Consider the following 20,784-nt stretch of genomic DNA (forward strand, 5'->3'; position numbering starts at 1 on the left):
ACACACACACACACACACACACACACACAGAGGGAGGAGAGAGAGAGAGAGAGGAGGGACAGATGCATAGCGGCCAGAAGACGTGTCTGACTCTATTGGAGTGGGGGGGGGGGTCAAAGCGGCAGTGTTTGTGTGAGAGAGAGACGAGTGATGATGGTACAAGGGCCAATTTCTGTCTCCCTCTCTTGGCGTGTGTGTGTGGGTGTGTGTGCCTATGCAAACGAACGTCGAACTGGCGGCTCCTTTTTCTTTCTGCTACCACTTTGACTTTCGTATAGATTCTTTTTTTTTTCGTGTTGATTTTGCTTTATTTCTACGTAAGTGTTTTTTTTTTCCTTCACTCGCTTTTTTTTTTCTTCATCGCACGCCCACCCCGTTTTTCACTCGCTTGCGCGTGAAAGTCGGAGTGACACCGTTTTCCTTTTCACACGCGTGCATGCAGCGTTACGTGGCGCCTGTCTGCAAGTGTATGCGAGGGGAGAGCGACCGCCGGGTGTGGCAGAGAGATTCTCGCAAGCGTGCGACGCACACGAGGGGTGCAGTGGAGGCTGCTTTGGTGGCGGGTTGCGACGTAAACCGCATGGAGTTAACTCTACGCCGCTCCGTCCTTTGTTGTTGGGGCCTCTTTTTTCCACCACATGGCCGTACTTTTGACGCCTGTGCAAAGGAGAAAGATGGAACACCAAAAGCAAAAAGAAAAAACAAAACAGCAACATTAATAGGAAAAGCGTTCAAACGCTACACTGGACAAAGCGAGCATCGTGGAGGGGATAAAGTTGGCGGGGCGTAGTTGATTTGTGCGTCCACCAAACACACACGTAAAAACACAATCACTTTCTCTTCCGACGATTTTGGAGGCGCACGTAATGATCTGACATAGACAGCTAAGTAGTACCGTCCTTGCTGTGCCGCTAGTGTTTCTATTACTACCCAGTATTTCTTTACGCGTTTCATCGGCGTTTTCTTTTTTAATATCTCCGCCAAACGTTTTGTCTCCCATACACTTAATCGAATTGCTGGTCGGCGTCGCGAGAGCGTGCGAGGGAATGAATTCGTGCTTTTTTTTGTTTATTTATTCTGCATGCATGCTCTCCCTCACTCGTTTTCAATACCAACACTCCCTCAGCCCTTAGCTCTTCTCCTTTTTTTTATGTGTGTTTGTGCGTGTGTGCGTTTGTTGTTCTTGCTTTTTCTCATCCCTACTTTGTTTCTGGGGGTTTTATCTACTCCCTGTGGCGCCGCGGGCGTGGGAAGGAATCTCCTTCTCGACCCCTCGACCCCACGCCCACCGAATGGCAGTACATTTTTCTTCACGCACCCTCGCATCGCTTGCAGTGCGGCGCGCCCTGAATCTCATATCTTTTTCCATTTGGTATTTTCCTTTGCGGTGTCCTGCTCCTGTGCATCTCTTTTCTTTCTTTTTTGTTCACTCTTCTTCATTTTTTTTTGTCGTCTTCCCACGTGCCTTTGTTGCGAATGGGAAATTAGCAGACGGTGAAGCAGGAGCCGGCGCGGCGTAAGAAGAGGAGTATTTGAACTCTCCGTGTCGCGCGGTGCGTGGACACCTAATAACAGGATAGCGGTGCACGTGCGTGGTCGCTCTGCGGAAAGCGAGAGAATTAACCACAGAAGCAGGAAAACGATAAAACGGAGTAGGAGTCCGGAGAAGGAGAAAGGATGCAGCGAAACTTGTCTCGTTTCATTTTTTTCGCGATGGCCACCGTCGTGACAATGGCGCTGAGCGTGGAAGGCCACAGCAAAGCGCAACAAGGCCCGGCTGCGCCTGACGTTCTCACCCCAATGAGCCCTTCCTCGCAGTGTTATTTGATTGGTGTCGTCGCTTTTTTTGTGGTTGCCGTGGCAGCTTTCCTTGGTGTAAGTGCCCTGGTGAATATAGACTACAGCGACGACACACTTCTCATGGTGGAGGTTGCTGAGACAATGGAGGAAAAGTGAGGAAGATTTAGGTGTATTCGAAGGATATTGAGACATACAGGCATATATGTGCATTGTATGTGTGTATGGGCGTGTACGGGTGTTATTGACTCAGTTCAGGTCCCTTGTTTTTTTGTACTTGTGCCTGCCACTGTCGTCTTTGTTGACGTTCTTCAGGAGAATGAAGTGGGGCAACGGGTGACGGCGGAATATCCGGCTCTGTGCTTTTTTCCTTTCATATCTTTTTTTTTTGTGGTGGTGGTGGTAGTAGTGCTACCTTCGTTCTTTTTACCTTCATTGTGATAAGTTAAACTGAGACACAAAGCCGTTGGAGATGGCCACCGAAGATGGAATGAAGTTCGCGGTCAAGCTTCGCCTTGAGGACGAGAGCGACTTCGATCGGCTCTCGCAGGCCCTCTCGCTGCGGGTGAACAGTGACGAGGTTTACAAGGATTACTTCTTTGACTTTACCTCGCGGCGTCTGAGCCACAACAGTGGCGTGCTGCGGCTTCGCGTCCCGGTTGCTGGAACAGAAACGGCGGCAACGACTCTCCCTTCGCTGACGTTGAAGGAGCGGAATATCGTGGAGAGAGGGGATCAGATGTACACCGTCCATCAAGTACCTAATCTGCCCGAGGAAGTCAAGGAGGAGCTTCTCGCAGGCAAGCCCTTCATGGAGGTGCTGAGGCGATGTTGCCACTGTTTGAAGAAGGAACAGGCCGCCAAAATGAGCTCCATCATAAAAGGCTTGGAGGATTCGGAAAAGACCCCCGGCGCGGCGGGGCCCATTGAAATAGTGGACTCGCTGAAGTCACACCGCCGGGTATACGGTTGCGCCCTGGAGCCTCGCTCCGGGAATGTGGCGGGGGCTAATGAATATTCGGAGAGAACTGGAATTCACATGCTGGGCGGAACCATTCGCTTAGATGAGACGGACTTTCCCTTTGGAAAGAGGTACGAAATTGAGGTGGTGGACTTTAACTTTCCTGTCGGAGACGTCCGAAAGGAATTGGAGAGTTTCCTGCATTTACACAATATTAACTACAGTGAGAGTTTGGAAAGTAAATGCTCAACGTTCATGAAGTACTTGGAAGGCTTTCAGTCGCACTCTGAGGATATCGCGGGAGTGCTGCTCCGCATTTCGGGCGATGAGGGCTACGAGGAGGCTGTCAGGTGGTTAGAAAATAAGTGTAGCACCATCGCTTTAAATCCACAGACTGTGGGACTGACGCAGGGATCCACCTACCCGTCATCGCAGGCCGGCGCGGTCTGCAGTTACCTTTCAGGCCAGAGGGCATTGCCGATGTCCGCGCATAGCGGGCAGGACATCTTTTCGCAGTCGCTCCACCAATGTTCACAGCTCTCCTCAGAAAGAGAGATGAACCCTAACAGCAGCGTCGACGAACGGCAGAAGTGTGAAGATTATGAAGAGTATCAGGAAAACTTCTACTTTGATTCTTCGGATCGCATTTTGGACAGGCGTCGGTGCGAGATGGAGTTGCGCTACTCCTCACAGCGCCAAGCGTTTATGCTCTCCCTGAAGCAGAGCCAAAGCGTCGAGGACGGGTCTCAGAACGCCAACACACTTCGCGGTACACTCTCGGGCGACATGGCTCGAGAGCTGCTACGTTCTCCAACAAGGTTCCTGAAAGACAGGCGAAGGGACAACTGTGTCGCCGAAGCCCTTTGGGATGAGTTTAATATGCGTGAGTTGTTTGTATTGGGCTTCTGCCAAACCATGCGCCGTGGGTTTACGCGTCCTGTCACCGTGGACTCTCAGTTACGCTGCCTGCGAGAGAAGCGGCGGAGGCAGCCGTCAGACGACGACGACGTTGACCCTGAACCACAGCGGGGACGCCTGCAAACGGATCTGCCGCCGTTAACCATTCATTTGGACAATACACTGATTGGCCGCAAGGAGCTGCTCAAAAAGTATGTAGAAGACGCTGCCGAAAGCCCATCCTGCACGATTGCCAGCAGTCCGGCGCTCCCCAAAGGCAAGGATGAGAAGAGGGTATACGAGGTTGGGGTAAGTAAACTCCCTAAGGAGATCCAGCAGGCCGTGAAAAATTGGTTTCTTTCAAAAATGCATAAACTTGGGGTGGAGTGCGAGCTGGCCCGTCGCACAAAGCTGGAACAGTGCGTCGCTTCTCTGCCGAAGCAGTAGCGGAAGAGGGGTAGACATGTGTGAGTCATCATAATTGGTCGAATGTGGCCCCATACGTATTTAAGGAAATGCCAGAAAAGTACCCGCGCTGAGACAAAGGGATGCATATAGGTCTATTTATTTACTTTTTTTTTTGGTAAAGGCAAGTAATGGGAATCATTGAGGGGAGTTACTCCAAGCAGGTCGAGAGAAGGGAAAACAAGATCTCCTGGAGCACGCCGTCTGTGTGCGTGTGTGTTTCGATAGAGGGAGCGCCGGACGGGGGTGGATGAGGGAGAACGGAAAAACCGGAGGGACCAAAACTCCGCTATGTCGAGGTGAAACAGTAGCAGGAGAGGGATATAGGCAATAGCTGCGGAGACAGTGGTGAGCGGGCAGCTGTTCCGGGGCGCAAGCTCCCAAGCTCGGCACCTCTCTGCCAACGGGGTTGGTTGCTGCTTGTTAGTATAAACGAACTAATATATTCACCGAACTTAGTGTGCGCTTGACGTTTCTTGTGCCCAGCCTTTTTTTTCTGATATCTTTTAGGGCGTGTACGTCTCCCGTGTGTTGTATTTTCTTTTCTGCTCTATTCTGTTCTTCGTTTTTCTTTTTGATTTATTTGCCTCATTTCTGCGCGCCCACGCGGCGCCAAACAATACGCTTCACGGCAACCACAGTGGCTCGCACAGCTGCCGCGGAAATAGCAGAGCGGAAGGGCCCCGGTCAAGCACAAGTCGGACATTTCACGGATAAGTGAAGCCTAGAAAGGCTCTTGTCCCCGCTCTACCTACACACGAGGCAGAGGAAAAGAAAAACAACATAGGAAAGAAGCAAAGAGGAGCCCCATCTCCGCAAATAATGGGAGCACTGAAGAAAATGGCGTCCGTGACAAAGCACTCGGCTTCGAACACGGATTCACGGTTGCCGAAGCCTCGCAAGAATCTCGCCTCGCGCAAGATTCACACGGAGGGCCGCATTGTCGCCAAGAAGGAGTCGACCAGCGCTGGAACGAAGAAGAAGCACCGCTGGCGCCCCGGCACTGTCGTGATGCGCGAGGTGCGCCGGTATCAGAACACTACCGAATTCCTCATCGCGAAAGCCCCGTTTCGCCGCCTTGTGCGGGAGATTGTGTCCAACCTGAAGGAATCCCTCCGTATGAGTGCCACCTGCGTGGAGGCGCTGCAGGAGTCGACCGAGCTGTACGTCACCTCTGTGCTCGCGGACGCCAACCTCTGCACGCTGCACGCCAACCGCGTTACGGTGTACCCAAAGGACATTCAGCTGGCGTTGAAGTTACGTGGGGAGCGTTTGTAGTTCAGCTGGGGCGCGCATCACGTATATACATATATATATTTATATTTATACATATGTGCGTGCGTCTGTGTTTTAGAAAGGAGAAGTGCGTATCCAACGTTGTTGTGCACATTTTCAGCACGTGGCGCGGGAACGAAGAGGCTGGGGGAGGGAGGCAATCGAGCAAAAAAAAAGGAATTAAGAGGTTCGGGAAGACGCCGAGTTACATGAGTTCCACGCAAGCCGCGAACGAAGTCAACAAAGAAAGAAAAAAAAAGGAAAACGGGGAGATTTTTTTTTTGGGGAAAAAAAGAACAACAAATTGTGTTGTGTTTGTAGAAAAGAAGGGCAAGGGAAATTCAAGAAAGAAAAAATGTGCTTGCGACAGTCGCGGGGGAACTGGAACAAAAGAATACGAGCCGGTGAAAGTTGGAGACGAGGGATGTGGACAACAGCCAAACAGAAAAAATAAGAACGAAAAACGAAAAGGTGGATAGAGGACCCGGAATGGAGGCATACATGAGAGCGAGAGTGCTGTCCGTTGCCGTGGCGCACGTCAGCATTCACTCTTTTCGACCTCCCCAGAACGGAACATCGCGACGGCAAAAATACGTGACGCCTTTTCTGTGTGTGTGTGTGTGCTTTGGCCACGCTTACTATGATTTTTTTTCTCTCTCTCATGGCTTTCACTTTTTCATACGCTTTCATGCCTGCATTCCGGTGCACTCACTTCTTAATTTCCTCCTCACACCTTTTTTTTCTTTTTTCTGAGACAACGCATGGGTAACACGAGCAGTCGCAGTGTGGGCTGGATGCTAGAGAAGATGTATCTGCTTTGTATTTTTGCCTTGTCTCGACTGCTGCTACTATTTGTATTGCCACACCACAGCCTCTTCCAGGACGTTGGGGGAGGCCGGTGGTGGCTCCCTGGTAGTTGAGCATTCACTCGTCGCGGTGCCCTGCCACTCTTTATGTGTGCTATATTATGCCTCGTGTTGTGTTGTCTCTTAGCCCTCTTTTTCTTTTCTGATTGTCTTTTGCTTTTGCTTTTTCCTTCGCTGCCTCTCTCCGCCTTTGACCCCGTTGCCGCAAGGTGTGCTCGGGGAGAGTGGAAATAAAGGAAGGCGATCAAAGCAGCAAGGGTCCATTCACCGGGTAGAAAGGGCGAACAAATAACCGCAACAAAAAAAAAAGGAGGCAGGGCTGTGTGAGGTCCGCGTCTGAGGGTCTGTTTCAAAGGCAGCTGGAGCTCCGGTAGGAAATTTTTTTTTTTTGGGGGGGGGGTTCGAAACTACACGCGCCACGTGTTTTAGCAACTGTGTGTGTGTGTGAGTGCGTGGGCGTGTGTGTTTGTTTTTAGTTATTGTTGCTTCTGCTTTGTACGGAGGGAGTGGCTGGCGCGGGAGGCGATCATCGGGCGCCGACTTAGCAAGGGGCTGCTCTCCACAGTGGCGTGAAGCTCACCACGGCTGGCGATAGGGAGGAGGCGGCCAACAGGAGAGAAGGCGCCGGGAGGAGGGCACGTTGTGTTGCTCGCTTTGACCGTCGAGGAGGCGTCGGCAGGCATTCCTCCTAGAAGGCAGGCAACGCCGCAGGGGCGAAGCCGCGGGACGTTACCGATGCCACAGTCACTTTGGCCGCTTGCTGTCTCTGTGACATGCCTACTTGTCGTGGCAGGATGCGTCAGCGGCGAGCGAAAACCGCTCCGCTCCGCCGTTCTTCTGGACCTTCGAAGCACGAAGATGACGGAAGCGGCACTGGGAGCGGCAATCGACAAATACGTCGCAAACTCCAGTGGGGCTGTCGCCGAGGTTTTTTCGCAAAGGCCCCTCATCCTTAATTCGAATGGAAGCCTGCTATCCGCCCTGGTGGAAGTGGAGAAACTATTGTCCGATGAAAAGTCATTTATAGATGTTCTCTTCCTTGCGGAAACCGCAGACGTCTCCGTTGGCGTCAGTGACGCCTTGAAACGAAGCGGCAAGGCCCATTCTCTCACAATTCTCTCGGCACATACGTCAAACCCTAAATTGTGTGATGTGGAGGCTAATCCCAACACGCTGTGCCTTGTGCCGCGAGATTCCGTGAACGTGCGCGGTGTATTAGAGACCGTCTCCTCTGAGCTAGCGTGGGACTCCGTCGCCGTTGTATTTGGCAGTGATGCGTACGGAACGGGTGTGGAATCTGTTTTGGACACTCAAGTCGCACTTGCGCGTTCGGCCCCAACCGTTGTCGCGAAGGTGTTTATTAAAGCCAGTGGGACTGCGGATGACGATGACAATGTCATACGCAAGGTGCTTGAGTACCGTTCGGCTGGCATTCTTTGCTTCGTGGGTGAGGCCGGGTTTGTGCGTCTTCGTTCCGCGATTGCGCGTCTTGGAAAAGAGGATGAGCTCTTTTTGCTCGGATCGCACGAGGCAGTTAACGTGCTTGGCGTTTTGCAAGCCTCGCCGCACGCCCTTGGGAAGCTTTGGGGGGCGCTCTTTGTGCCGCGGTACACCTCCGTTGCAAACCTCGTCTCACATGCCTATTTTGATCTCCAGCACCTTGACGACCACGGTGCGTTTGTGGTGAGTCATTTGTTTGACGCTATGCAGGCCGTGGCGCTGGCGGCTGACACTTCAGCCACCGCAATCCGGTTGGGGCGCTTTGACGGATTTACCGGCACTGTCGCCTTTGACGCGATAACAGGTCAACGCGAGGAGATTGTCTATTCTCTCCTGAGCAAGACTTACACCGCAGATCGGCCACTCATCACATGGAGTCGTAATTCCAGTGCATCCAAGCCGGTCATCAGAAACTTCAATCCGCCGGAAACAAAAGCCATCATTTCGTCATCACCTCTGCGTGCGGTGACGGTCTGCATGGCTGCTGCGCCTAGTTGTTCTGAGGCAGAGTCTATTAACGCCATGACGTACGTATTCTTGCACCAGAACAACAAGACGAGTTCCGTGAAAGGGGCGACGACGTTCATTCCCTTGCTGCTTAATACAGGTCTGAGCGGGGTGGAGGGGTTGGCGTCGTTGATACCAGTGGCGCGTTCCTGCTCTGTGCTTCTGGGACCCGGACGCAGCCGCGTCGCACTGGCGCTCACGCCGGTGGTTAACCAATTTGCCATCACTCAGCTTGACTACAACACGGCGGAGGGGCTCTTTTCGGACCGGATACTGTATCCGTATTTCTCTCGCTCCACCCCGCAGAATGAGTTTAATTACATGACCTACGGGGAGGTGTGCGCCTATTTTGGCTGGGAGCGGGTGGTACTTGTGGGAATCAATGACCAGTTTGGAAATGCCCGTGTGGAGTCGATGCAGAAGTCTATGCGGCAGCGGAATATTCACGTGGAACAGTCTCACATGATTTCAACCACTGACAGGGAGCACCTCGTGGGCGTCATGGATACCATTTACAAGAAGGATATTGCCCGTGTTATTATTGTGCTTTTGCCCCTCTACGGTGATGACGCGAAGTTATTCTTTAACCTCTTCACGGAGCTAGGTTACATGAAGAAATATATCTTTTTTCTGGGGAACGAGCTCTGCCAATATGCTGCATCCCACCCAGACGACCGAAATAAGGCTCAGAGCTCTTTCTGTGTCTTTCCATACGTGTTACCGCGCTTGCTGGAGGGCATCAATACCGAAGCTGCACAAAGTGGTCTCCAGAAGGAACAGGTGCGGCTCCTGTCGCAAGGCGGCTTTGCCGCGGAAGTGGATCGCTGTAGCCTCACCACCATTCGCAACGGGGACGCGTTTGCGGTTGACGCGGCGTATACTGTTATTGACAGCGTCAATCGAGCCGTGAATGCAGGTGTGAGCCTTAACCGTAGCGCCAACCTTATTCAGTTTGTTCGAGCGACCTCGCTAGGTGGTTTGACAGGAAACTTTACCATTGACAAGACAGGGAATCGTGACGTGGCGTCGTTTGGCCTCGACATTCAAATGTTGAATCGCACCCTTTTCCTCGGAAGCTGGAACAGCAGGCAGTCGCCATCGTTTCGCTACAAAGCCACTGAGCCTATTGTCTGGATGACTGGCAGCACAGAGACCCCGGCAGACACCTTTCGCGATATTCAATTCATTCTGGGCACAACGGTCTCGGCGAGCCCAGGCGCCATTGTTCTCTCGGTGTTGGGATTTGTTGGCACCGTCGCAGTCTTTGCCTTCTGCTACCGCCACTACAAGCTGCAGAAACTTGTGGAACTTAGCCTTCAGAGCAATTGCGTTCCCGTTACGGAGGAGGAGATGCGGCGGCTGCGAGGGAGACGTTCACTGGAGCCTGGAGCCTAGCAAGACCACGGAGGGAATCCGCAACAGGAAGGCGTGCCCCCCTCCCGCCTTGCATACACACCGTCTCAGTTTGGTTCTTTTGGGGACTGCCCCCTTTCCTTTTTATTTCTTTCTTCAGGCGGTGGGCTGTACGTTGCTTTGTGTGTCTTTTTTTTTTTTTGTCTGTCGTCGTCGTCCCCGCTTTGTTGAGCACCCCTTCTTCCGCTCCTTCTATCCCTCTCTTGCCTGCTGCGACCTCTCCCTCTATTTTTTTTGTCTTCTTTTTCTTTCTCTTTTCCTTCACACACCCACTAATAATAATAATAATAACGCTAATGTTTATTTTTCACCTGCGTTTATTCGCGTCACCGTGACTACGTGTGGCCGTGCAACTCAGAAAGTAAAAAAGGGTAATATAAATAGCGGGTAGGAGGCGGCGGTGGTGGGGGAGCTTTTTTGTGCTTGTGGGAGTCCGGTGCGGTTGACAAGGCGTTGCCCACAAGAGGACTGCACGTTCCGCCGCCGGCTGCGCATTGGCGGGGGCAAGGGAGGAGCAAGCGGCGCGCGGGGCAAAAAGGCGCAGACGTACGCGGTGGTGAGGGGCGCGCCGACGGCACTCAGCGGGGCACGCAGGGAGTGAAATAAAGAGAGCGGCGACTTGCGCGCGGCCGACACACGCCCCGTCCCGGAGGAGGCACAAGTCGAAGACAGCGCACACACACATACAAAGGACAAAAACAAACACCGAAAGGGAATCAAGCGGGTAGGACACACACTCGCGCACTCACCCAAAACAGGGGCAACGGCAACGGCAGGAAGAGGAAGAAGAACAAGAACAATAATCGAAGTAAAAGGTGGAGGGGTGTGGGTGGGTGGGTGTGTGACTCGGCGCAATGTCGCTTTTTCGCACTGATGATCGCTCCTCTCTCTTCCTTACTGTGCCAGAGGTGCCGCAGCATCTCCAGAAGCGTCTAGAGGATTTCGTCTCACGGTCGCGTCAGGGCCACGCTGATAACTACACGTCCTACAGTTTCCCACTGGATGTTCCCATCACGATGTCTGATGTCGAGCGGTGGGGCCACCGCCTTGAGGATAGTGCCCCGCCTCCGGCGGCACCGAACGCGGCATTTGTGGGTGGTGGCTTCATGGATCCAGCGGCTGTGATTTCTATGGGTGAGGGAGTCGAGCGGGAGCGTGCCGTGCACAAACTCGCCCCGATGAAATTATTTGACCCGAGGCGGGTGGATCGTACGCCCATGACAAAAATTCTCATGCACAGACGCACGTGGTTGCCGTACCGTCAGCGATTGCCAGTGTATCAGTGCCGTGGGCCTATCCTTGATGCCCTGCGCAGTAGCCAAGTCCTGGCGCTTGTGGCCTTCCCCGGCAGCGGTCGCACGCTGCAGATGCCGCAGATTATATCGGAGACAGAGATTTTTAAGAGCAAGCGTCTAATTGTTGTGTGCTCGACGAGTCTTTCAGCCTGCCGCACAGCTGAGCGATTGCGGGAGGAGCGTGGCGAGGCCGCCACCTCCAACGTGGTGGCTGTATGTGCACCCACTCGCTACGAGGTGGCGGAGGGGACACTGATCGCGGTAACCACGCCTGAGATGCTCGTCCGTCAGTTGTTGTGCGATCCTTTACTACTCAACGTTGCTTGTGTCATTCTGAACGATGCACATTTGCGATCACCCACTACAGAGCTGTGTATGTCGCTGCTGCGCAGTGCATTACGGGTGCTAAAGGAGGAACACGGCGTAAAAAAACGTGGTGGGTCTTTGCATGTTGTAGTGGATTGTTTTGAGGATACCACTGCCGCGGCCATTGCCGAATTCTTTGGTAAGGAGTACACTGTCCGCTTAAATGTTTCTCAGGTGTTGCAGGAGGACCTCAAGGCATCTGCTACGGAGTCGCAGCAGATCAGCCAAACGTGGTCTCCCCCGAGTGTGATGCTGCTTGAGGAGACCATGCAGTGGCTTGCGAAGTGTGAGGAGGAGGGTAGCTGCATTTGCCGCGACCCGGGAGAGGAACTTCGCAACTACGTGGAGAACATCGGTGTGGTGGCGAAGATTATGGCGGCTGAGGAGGCGGAGTTTACAAATAACGAAAAACTCCGATCCTACTGGTGCCCAATCATTGTGCAGGCTGTGAGGCACTACGACCGTGCGGATCGCGAAGAATCGCTGAGGCGTGGCGAACAACGGCAGCAACAAAGCCAAAAGAAACTTCTTCCCGCCGTTGTAGTCGTCGTTCCAAACGCCTACATCGCCTCGGTAGTTGAAGAGGTGCTTCGTCGCGCGATAATTGACACCGCAGTTAACGCCGAAGAGGATACCGCACCCGCATTTTCGTTGCACCTCCTGCTGGATGCTGCCACGATGCAGGACGTGGAGGGTGTGCTGCGCTCCGGCGACGCTGCGAAGAGCGAAGGAAGGCGATTGGTGCTCCTAACGACGCCCACCATGGTACACTCGGCTCTCCCACCAACGTGGGAAATAGGCCTTGTGGTGGATTGCGCACGACGGTCCTACGCGGCGTACGATGACACTGCGGACGCCGACGTCTATGTCACCACCTACAGTCGCGTGCAGGAGCTACGCTACCGCCGAACGATTGCCCGTCTTCGCCGGGGCGAGGGCGGTAAAGGTGAGCAGGACGCTGCTCAGTCACCCATGTGCATGGTGGTTCAACTAATTCCCAAATCCATCCTCTACGGCACTAAACATCGTCACATCAGTGTGGATCCTGGTCACCACGCCATCTTTAATATGAGCTGGGGCGAGTACGTGCACCTCTATCACCTCCTGCAAGCACGAGAGGAGGGGCTGCGTTGCCGGGAATCGAGCACAGTGGCTGCAAATTCAGGGAATAATTATACCTTGTCCTCGGTGTTGGCGAACCTGATCCCTGCCACCTTCATCGGTGTACCTAATGCATCCACAAGCCGCTATGAAAAGCTGCGTCGTACCTTCGCGGCGGTCGAGCTGCACCTTCAGCGACTGGGGCATTTGGAGTGTGCAACGGCCGACTCCGCCCCACGATTATCGCCACTCGGTGTGGCTGCCACCTGCTTTGCGTGGCCCCTTGAGGTTGTGCGCCTTTTGCTTTTCTCGCGACTCGACGACTGCGTCTTGCCGGCGAGTGTTATTGCGGCAACGTGGATGGTGGGCAATATGTTCTTCGACGGCGTGGCGGACAAGGAGACAGAAGAGTTAATGAAGGAGGCCCGGGTTTTCTTCTCGCATGACTCTGGCAGTGATGTGGTGAGTGTATTTAACGCCTACCACACCTGGCTCTGCTCGCGCAAAGTCTCCAGTGAGGCCCACGACGCCTTTTTGGAGGACACTTTAACCTCGGAGCGGGCGTTGATGCAGATTGAGGCTCAACACCTATCGCTGCTGCGCGTACTCGAGACAACCGGGGTTTTCCGACTGCCTTCAATCTGTAAGCGGTCGTGCGGCAACGGAGACGACGCGGCGGCTGCGCAGATCGCAACAGCAACGAATAGCGTCAAGACGACTAGTAGTGCTGCAACTAGCATAGATGCGGCTACCGTGGCGTCCCGCATCCTTGAAATACCGGTGGAGGACTTGCGCGAAGGAGAAATGATCCTTCGTTGCGTGACGGCTGCAGCGTATCCGTCCTGCGCCGTTCCACATCGCGATGGAGTCGTGTCGAAAATTGGCTTTACAGACAAGATGATAACTTCAACGGTGCCTGGTTCCAGCGCGGTCGCCTCTCGAACGATCCTGCAGCCGGCCATCTTCTCACCTAGGTCCGTGATGAGCGTGGAGGAGGTGTATCACCGTCACGCGGAGCGACCGTTCCTGTATTTGGACCGCACACGCGTCGCGGATAAAGGGTTTTACGTCTTGGAGGAGGCAATACCACTCGCCACGGATGCCGCTGTTGTTGCCTGCGGCAATTGGCACGAGTGGCCAAAGTCACCGGCAACACGCTGTCGTGGATGGACCTCGGTATTAACACATGCCTGGCGGCAAACCAAACTTGCTCGGTCTTTGCCTCCTCCCGCCCAGCTGCCTGCAGTTTCTGTACGACTAAGACCGTACGACACGGTTCAGGCGCAGCCGGTCCTTGTGCAGACCGATGATACCTTTTCTTTCAGTATGCGGTCAACAACGGCAAGATGGCTGCAGCAGATGCGGGAGCAAAGCCGTCGGCGACTGCGCGCACTGCTCTGTGATAAGTCATGGCCAGCAAGCAGCGATGCGCCACTTGGGCTGAAGGAGGCCTGGGAATGGTGGTCGAGGCGGGGGCATGGGGCTCAAGATTGGCTGCGAGAAGAGCGTGCCAGCCACACTGCGTCAAACAGTGATGTCGCAAACTCTGCTGAGGCATTGCTGTGTCCGTATTTTCAGTACAGTTCCAATCCAGGACGACCGACTGCAGTGGTGCCTTCGAGGAGGCACACCAGCTCTGCAATGGCATTGCCTTTTGCTGCGGTTTCTTCGTCAGCCGCCACAGCTGCTGCCACCGCCGGCGGTGGTGGTGTTTCCTTAGCTGCAGCCTCCGATACAGCCGGGAGGCAACCGACGGCCTACGTTGGCAAGCTGCCCGACCCTGTGATGGATAAAAACATTCAGCATGTGGCACAAAGCATAGCCAAGGCCCGCTCCCGTGAGCAAGAGGCCACCTTTTTGAAGATGTACCCCGACTTATTCGCCTTTCTGCACCCTGAGCATGAGTTTCATGGCTACTACCTTCACGTGTTGCGGCGCATAGACCCGGAATTAGAGATCCTTGGCGACGACTTGGAGGAGCTTGAAAAATTCCTCAAGGAACTGGAAGAGGAGGTGCAGCGGGAGGTCGGCATCACGGCAACCGGCGTCGCTCCCTCCTACGAGGCGCAGCCCTATACTGCCGCCCCCGCAGTAGATGATTCAATTGGCAATGCGCAATATCAATTTCAGGAGGTGAAGGCGGAGGAGGAGTATATGACGTCGTACGGTATGCAGGTGGAAACAGCTGCAGAACATGCAAGGCGGCCGCCGGCGTTATTTAAAATGCATGATGGGCGTATGTCTGGGCCATCGGCGGTGGATGAAGCAAAGTCGGCAAAAAGCGTGCTGGGAGCAGCGGGCGAGGAAGCTCCCACAGCGTCCTCTTTCTTCACTCAACCCACTGCGCCTGTGAATGTAGCTGCATCTACTGTGCCCCAGGACAGGCCTCTAGATATTGCACCGCTGAAAAAACCCATTCCGGTGGACCCCAATGCCTCCATTGGGAACTTTACATTTGATAGAGGACCAAAGACGGAGGCCCCGGCTTTGCACGGTAGCGAGGCTGCTGAGGGCAATGGAGAAACGGGCGGTGCCGGTGGTGGACTGACGCTGATGGAGCGTCTGTTGGCAATGAAAGGAGGCACGTCCGCGCCAGTGGAGCACACAGCTGCGCCGGTAACAGTTTCTGCCCCGGTGGAGCATTTGCCACGGCAGATACCCGCAGCTCAGACGACGCCCTCCGTGAGTGTTGGAGTGTGGCCTGCCACAACGCTTCCACCTCCTCCGTCACCGGTGCCAAATCTCGCCGCTGCCGCGTCTGCGGTTGGTGTGCCGGTGGGAGCAGCCTCGCAGGAAGCGCCCGTGGCCGCAGCAGCTGCTGCTGTTGCCGCACCAAGCGCCCCTACTGCAGCCGAATTGCTCGCGTTGATGGGCATACTCTCTCCCGCGCCAGCCGTAAATCCACTCACCATCCCCCCACCGCCGCTTCCCGCGGAGGTTGTGGCCAACCGCCCTCCATCCATCCTTGCCTACCCGCTGCCATCTCGTGAGTTTGGCAACATTCCCCTTATCCTCGCAAAGGCGCTGGGAGAGACAATGGGTGTGAAGGTGGGGCCCACACGCATCATTGGCGCAATCGCACGTATCGATGTGCCCAACCACAAGGTGGAGGCGCGGGCACTGGATCTCAAGTCCTTCACCTGTGTGGGAAGGAAGGTGAATATTTTTAAAAATGATCGTATTATTGACGGCGTGCGCCCAGCTGTTCCTAAAGGACAGCCGGCAAAGCCGACACTGCACGAGGAAGTGGCGGGCCAGCCTCGCGAGACGGACTACAGCCCCGAAGGAGCGAAGAACGAGGACGAGCACGGTAATGGGAGGAGTCACGCGAAGCCGCCGCTGCAAGAGGCAAACAACGAGGGCGGGTCTGTCTTCTTGCACTACCCTCAGTGTTTGCCGCAGGACGAGCGACGCGAGCACCCGGCGGAGGAACCAGCGGTGCCAAAGAAGTTGTCTCACCCGCTGCAGATTGGCATCCTAACCGACTCGGAGGATGACGAGGATTCCTCCGCCAGCGCCCACTCCTCCGAGGCAGTCGGGCCATGAAACAGTCTCCACATTGGAGAGAGAGACGCAGGGAAATATTCCCTTTTAAGCCTTAAAAAAAAAACTGAGAACAAAAAACATGGAAAGGGGGAGGAGAAAAAAAACGCGGGGAAGAAGAGTAAATGAATAAAAAATTACGAGGCGGAGTTTCCAAGAGGCCTACAGCAGGCACAAGACCACAGTCACCTTCACTGGGTGGGCAGAAGAAGCGAGCGCGAAAGGAAAAGGAAAGCGGTGACGAACGGCGGGAGGAGAGAGGCTGTGGGGCGGAAATCCTTGCCGTGGAGGTAGACGTTTTGTGGCTGGGGAAAGTAGAGGGAGACGAACGCAAACGAAGCTGGAACGTAATTCTAATAAGCGGAGACAGAGACGAAGGCATTGTAATGATTTAATCGAACCCAGATCTATTTCCGCCGCTGCTGCTGCTTCCACTGCCGGCGTTGTCACCGTGGCAGCCCTCGGCGCTCCCCTCCCTTTCTCTCCCTGCCTCCCCCCCGCACACACACACACACATAACCAAAGGAAAAGTATGGGTCTTTGCCCTTCACAGTTTTAGACCTCTCCTTCGTCTCCATTTCGCTTTGCTTTGCCTTCTTCTTCTTTCGCATGCTTTTGTTTCTTCGTTTTTTTTTCAGTTGTGAGGATTGCACCATGAAGACCACCTAAGTGCTACCCATGCAGGAGGGGGAGGGGGTGCTCTGGGGCCGCCGCAACACGCGCCTTCTGTCCCCACTCACATCCTACCATTCCTTTCCATTTGGATTCCCTCCTCGCCTCAGTTGTCTGATGTTGTTTGCTGCGGTTGCCGTTTCCCTTTCTTCTTCATTTCACTTGTAGCGAGTGCGAAGGGCACGGTTCCTCCAATCATACGCATCCGGGCAGTGATGAGTCACGGCAGCAAAGTGCAGATTGGCTGTGATAAGGCATTGCACACAGAGACCTTCAGTGCGCCCAGCACGCATGGTTCTGGAAAGGCGGCGATGCCGCCGACGGCTTTGCCGGATATGCCGAGGATATCGAACATCAAGATCACCTCGGCCGTGGTGAATTTGCCGGGGCGACAGGTGCAAGTGAAGGCCGAGGAGCCCAGTAGGAACCTCAGCGCAAACGAGGAAGAGGCCGAGGGGAATAGCAGTGTTTCGATGGCAGAGTCCACTCATAACACCTCCACTACCCGACGTGTTGAGACCATGACATTTGACGTGGAACGCATCAGCCCGCCGATTGCGAACATGTTTCGTCGGCTGATGATGACGGAGGTCCCAGTCCTCGCGTTTGACCGCATCCTCATTGAGGAAAATGATAGCGTGGTGCCGGATGAAATTCTTGCCCATCGCATCGGCCTCGTTCCGGTTGCTGGCCCTGTGTTAAAGATGCAGTTTGTAACAGAATCCAGTCAGGTAGGCTTCGACGCACTTGACCCCCAGCGTGTGTTGGTGTTTGAACTCGCCGCCGAGGGACGTCGTGACACAAAGACGACGAACGTCTACAGCGGCGACCTCAAGTGGGCGCCACTGCCAGGGCAGGAGGCGTGGGCGACGGCTGCCGACGAAGACCGTGTCTTTCTAGTCCATCCGGACATCATTCTAACAAAGCTAGGGCCCGGACAGCGTTTAAAGCTGCGGGTGATTGCGCTGAAGGGCATTGGTGGGGTTCACGCGAAGTGGACCCCAGCCTCTGCATGCTTTTACGAGCTCAAGACGAGCATTCATTTGCGCGAGCCGGTGGTTGGGGAGTGTGCGTCAACGTTGCAACGCATTTGCCCGGCGGGTGTCTTTGGCGTGAACGAGGAGGGTGAGGCGGAGGTGGTGGAGGTGGAGAACTGCACGCTGTGCCGCGAGTGCCTCCGCCGTGACGTCTACCCGGGCATTGCCGACAAGGTTGTCTTGGAGAAGGACAAAACCCGCATGCGGTTTACCATTGAGAGCATCGGGCAGCTGCACGCCTCGCAGATCTTCCGGTACGCCCTCACTTTGTTCGCCGAGCGCGCTCGTGACTTGGCCGGGCGTATTCGCGGCACGGAGGCCATTCTCACTGGGGCCGCCGCCGGAATTCCGGCCGTGTAGCCAGACGAAATCAACTGAAATGAAGACCCCTCCCGCCATAAAAAAAGCGAAAAAAGACATGAACGTCAAAAAAAAAAGAGTGGTTGGGGAAAAAAACAACAACAACAGAAACAGGAACTGCAGTGAGAAGAAAAGGGGTGCGCGAATGGGAACTCAACAACAAAACTAAAAGAAAAAGAAAAGGCAAAACAAGGTGTGTGAGGGAAGAAGGCGGAGTGTGTGGGATTCAGGACGGCGAAGTTGGCGTGAGCGGGAACCAAAAAAGAAAAAGAAAAAAGGGATATGCGGCGGCCGACGCATTGGTGCCTACTACCCATCCTGTTTACTCCTCCTCAGCCTCTGTCGCTCACTGTACGCGCGGTAGAAGTTATTACTTTCTCCCGTGCATCCGCCAATTTTTTTTTTAATTCTTCCGGGCCTATTCACAAGCTTTTCTTTCTTTCTCGCTGTGTGTCTTCCGCTACTCACTCGTATAAAATATTAATCAGGTTCTACACACGTGTTTCTCTCCATCCCAGATCTCTCCGCTAATACACGCACATGCATGCCGAATCGATGTCTACGTGTCTGTGCGTTGCTGCATTTTCCTCTCGCTACGCGGGTCTCCAAATGTTGGACGGTTTAAGCTGAATTTAAGGGAAGCCAAAAACAAAACAAAAAAAAGAATCTCGTGAAAATTCTTCATTTACTCCCTTTTTTTCTTTCTCTCTCTCTCTCTTTTTGTTCCGTTTTGTGGCCTTTTCTATTGGTGTGCCGCTGCTGCTCACTGCTCGTCATTTCAGTCACCGCGGCATTTCCTCTCGTCGTGTGTGTCGCACTGGCATAAGTTTGCGCTTACACTCCGGCAAAGACAGTTGTCGCGGTCAATACTTAACAGCAGCGGGGGCGCACACATCTGGCAGGTGAGAAGCGGGGCATTAGAAGACAGCGGTGGAAGGCCATGACACGGGGCAAGGGACGCAACCCAGGGGTGGGCAACCTGGACAAGCACATCAAGCGGACGACACACAAGGAACGCTCACAGCCGGCCTCGCGCAAGCACCTAGGGCAGCTAGAGAAGCACAGGGACCATGTCGTGCGCTCAAGGCGTCGGAAGGCGAAGGTGCAGAGGCTACTGCAGTTGAAGCGGGCCGCGTCTCAGCGTAACCCGGACGAGTTTCACATTGGCATGACAAAAGCCGTCTTAGATATCGCCTCGGGAAAAATGAAACAAAGACAGGCGTCAGATAAAGGAAATCAGCAGAAAACGCAAAAAATGCTGCAGCAGAATGCACGCAATGTTCAGTACCTCCAATACAAGGCACAGGCGGACCTGCACCGCGCCAAGGAACTCCTTAACGAGGATGCGTCAATAGCCATTACCTCCGCACCACCGCAGAACAAGCATATTGTCTTTGTAGAGACTGACGAGGAATTCCGTCGCTTTAACCCGGTCAAGTACTTTGATGCCACCCCAGAGATGCTGAAGCAGCACCCCGCCGTCCGCGGGACAATCTCGATTCTGCAGAACACCGTCTTGCCAGAGGAGGTGCTGTTAACGGGCCCGCGGATGCTTTCCTCCGCCCAGCGCCGCCGGGAGCGTCGGGAAATGCAGGAAAAACTCCGCAAGAGTGGCCTCAAAACCTCGCAAGAGCGTGAAGCTCTGGTGGAGCGACTTCGCGCCAAGAAGGAGCTGAAGAAGTACCGCTTTTCTTCCCTTGTGGAGGAGGCCGCGGCGGCAGGCGGCAGTGGTGACGGCGATGAGGAGCCACGCGACGACGTGGAACACATTTTGCAGCAGAGGCGCGCGAAGGAGCAGCAGGAGGCGGCGTTAGCGGCAAGGAACATGAAGGAGATTCAGCAACGCGTGGAACGCAGCAAAAGCCTTAACGCCTTGGCCAAAACGCTCAAGCGCCAGAATGAGGGTCTGCGAAAAAGCCTGCAGCAAAAGCGTGAATCGCGATTTAAGCCAACAGCCGCACGTCGCTCCCGCTGAGTCCGCGGGTGCAGTAATTGAGGGCAAAAGATTCATGACTGCCGCGAAGGATCCCCACAAAAAGGAACCGTGCCATCCACGCACGCCAGAAACAGACAAACCAAGAGAGCGAGAAAGAGAGAAAGAGATAAAGGGAAGATGAGGGATATTCCCTGCTTTCACAGTCGCTTAACATTTTCACCGCCGTGATGATAAAGGCAGTGTAAATAACATTTGTAGTGTCCACCTTTGAGAGGGGAAAAGCTAAGGCAAAGAAAAAAAAGCCGAGAAAAAAACGTATGTATTCCAGGAAGGCATGGAATGCACGTCTGTCTCTCGCTTATACATATAAATACACACAGGGACGTTCAGTCATTGCTTGTTGACCGCCGTGTGTGTGAGAACCACTTTGCATCTCCTTGCGTTTCTCTTCCCGTGTTGCTCTACAAGAAGGAGTTGCAGCAGAGAGTAACGAGTAGAGTTGTCGTTGAAGGAGGAGAAGAGGCGAGTGTCCCGCGTTATTTTCCACAGTAAAAGCAAATCTATCCGGCGAAGGCGAAGGAGGCAATAACAAAGAGGGGGGAAAAAAAGTATTTGACGTTTGCCGTAAATATATTTATTTTTTTCCTTTAATTGTTAATTCTTGTTTTGCGCCGGTTTCTTTGTAGTTGGTAGTCTTCCTTTTGTACAAGAGCTTGGCGCCGAGCAAAGGTACAAGGAAAACCGTACTGTAGCGTGCTGTGTAGCCTGGCGGCATTGCATATATATATATACA

The 20,784-nt window shown here is 54.0% G+C and overlaps 6 protein-coding genes across 6 annotated transcripts, besides 20 other annotated features; all 6 read left to right on the forward strand.

Annotated features, from left to right (window-relative positions):
• Positions 1-29: a microsatellite.
• Positions 30-63: a sequence feature (GA-rich).
• Positions 64-190: 127 nt separating this feature from the next.
• Positions 191-211: a microsatellite.
• A 940-nt stretch (positions 212-1,151) lies between these two features.
• Positions 1,152-1,181: a microsatellite.
• A 1,088-nt stretch (positions 1,182-2,269) lies between these two features.
• Positions 2,270-4,102, forward strand: Tco025E_02539 (uncharacterized protein; the record flags this gene model as incomplete). Its single annotated transcript, XM_029369464.1, has 1 exon — positions 2,270-4,102. One exon carries the CDS (start codon positions 2,270-2,272, stop codon positions 4,100-4,102), a length of 1,833 nt encoding a protein of 610 aa, XP_029230433.1.
• Positions 4,103-4,656: 554 nt separating this feature from the next.
• Positions 4,657-4,695: a microsatellite.
• Positions 4,696-4,960: 265 nt separating this feature from the next.
• Positions 4,961-5,398, forward strand: Tco025E_02540 (histone H3 variant; the record flags this gene model as incomplete). Its single annotated transcript, XM_029369465.1, has 1 exon — positions 4,961-5,398. One exon carries the CDS (start codon positions 4,961-4,963, stop codon positions 5,396-5,398), a length of 438 nt encoding a protein of 145 aa, XP_029230434.1.
• A 22-nt stretch (positions 5,399-5,420) lies between these two features.
• Positions 5,421-5,453: a microsatellite.
• A 374-nt stretch (positions 5,454-5,827) lies between these two features.
• Positions 5,828-5,865: a sequence feature (A-rich).
• A 527-nt stretch (positions 5,866-6,392) lies between these two features.
• Positions 6,393-6,437: a microsatellite.
• Positions 6,438-6,694: 257 nt separating this feature from the next.
• Positions 6,695-6,731: a microsatellite.
• A 265-nt stretch (positions 6,732-6,996) lies between these two features.
• On the forward strand, positions 6,997-9,663 carry Tco025E_02541 (putative extracellular receptor; the record flags this gene model as incomplete). Its single annotated transcript, XM_029369466.1, has 1 exon — positions 6,997-9,663. The coding sequence occupies one exon, from the start codon at positions 6,997-6,999 to the stop codon at positions 9,661-9,663; it is 2,667 nt and encodes an 888-aa protein (XP_029230435.1).
• Positions 9,664-9,899: 236 nt separating this feature from the next.
• Positions 9,900-9,944: a microsatellite.
• Positions 9,945-9,954: 10 nt separating this feature from the next.
• Positions 9,955-9,972: a microsatellite.
• A 383-nt stretch (positions 9,973-10,355) lies between these two features.
• Positions 10,356-10,387: a sequence feature (A-rich).
• Positions 10,388-10,457: 70 nt separating this feature from the next.
• Positions 10,458-10,484: a sequence feature (GA-rich).
• Positions 10,485-10,495: 11 nt separating this feature from the next.
• Positions 10,496-10,525: a microsatellite.
• Positions 10,526-10,535: 10 nt separating this feature from the next.
• Positions 10,536-15,989, forward strand: Tco025E_02542 (putative RNA helicase; the record flags this gene model as incomplete). Its single annotated transcript, XM_029369467.1, has 1 exon — positions 10,536-15,989. The coding sequence occupies one exon, from the start codon at positions 10,536-10,538 to the stop codon at positions 15,987-15,989; it is 5,454 nt and encodes a 1,817-aa protein (XP_029230436.1).
• Positions 15,990-16,564: 575 nt separating this feature from the next.
• Positions 16,565-16,616: a microsatellite.
• Positions 16,617-16,873: 257 nt separating this feature from the next.
• Tco025E_02543 (putative DNA-directed RNA polymerase, alpha subunit) lies at positions 16,874-18,055 on the forward strand (the record flags this gene model as incomplete). Its single annotated transcript, XM_029369468.1, has 1 exon — positions 16,874-18,055. One exon carries the CDS (start codon positions 16,874-16,876, stop codon positions 18,053-18,055), a length of 1,182 nt encoding a protein of 393 aa, XP_029230437.1.
• Positions 18,056-18,209: 154 nt separating this feature from the next.
• Positions 18,210-18,247: a sequence feature (A-rich).
• Positions 18,248-18,732: 485 nt separating this feature from the next.
• Positions 18,733-18,743: a microsatellite.
• Positions 18,744-18,773: a microsatellite.
• A 222-nt stretch (positions 18,774-18,995) lies between these two features.
• Positions 18,996-20,030, forward strand: Tco025E_02544 (putative U3 snoRNA-associated protein UTP11; the record flags this gene model as incomplete). Its single annotated transcript, XM_029369469.1, has 1 exon — positions 18,996-20,030. One exon carries the CDS (start codon positions 18,996-18,998, stop codon positions 20,028-20,030), a length of 1,035 nt encoding a protein of 344 aa, XP_029230438.1.
• A 103-nt stretch (positions 20,031-20,133) lies between these two features.
• Positions 20,134-20,176: a sequence feature (GA-rich).
• A 605-nt stretch (positions 20,177-20,781) lies between these two features.
• Positions 20,782-20,784: part of a microsatellite that runs on past the window's edge.

The sequence above is a fragment of the Trypanosoma conorhini genome (genome assembly GCF_003719485.1).
Source record: "Trypanosoma conorhini strain 025E chromosome Unknown Tco_14.4_contig_00101, whole genome shotgun sequence".
NCBI lineage: Eukaryota > Euglenozoa > Kinetoplastea > Trypanosomatida > Trypanosomatidae > Trypanosoma > Trypanosoma conorhini.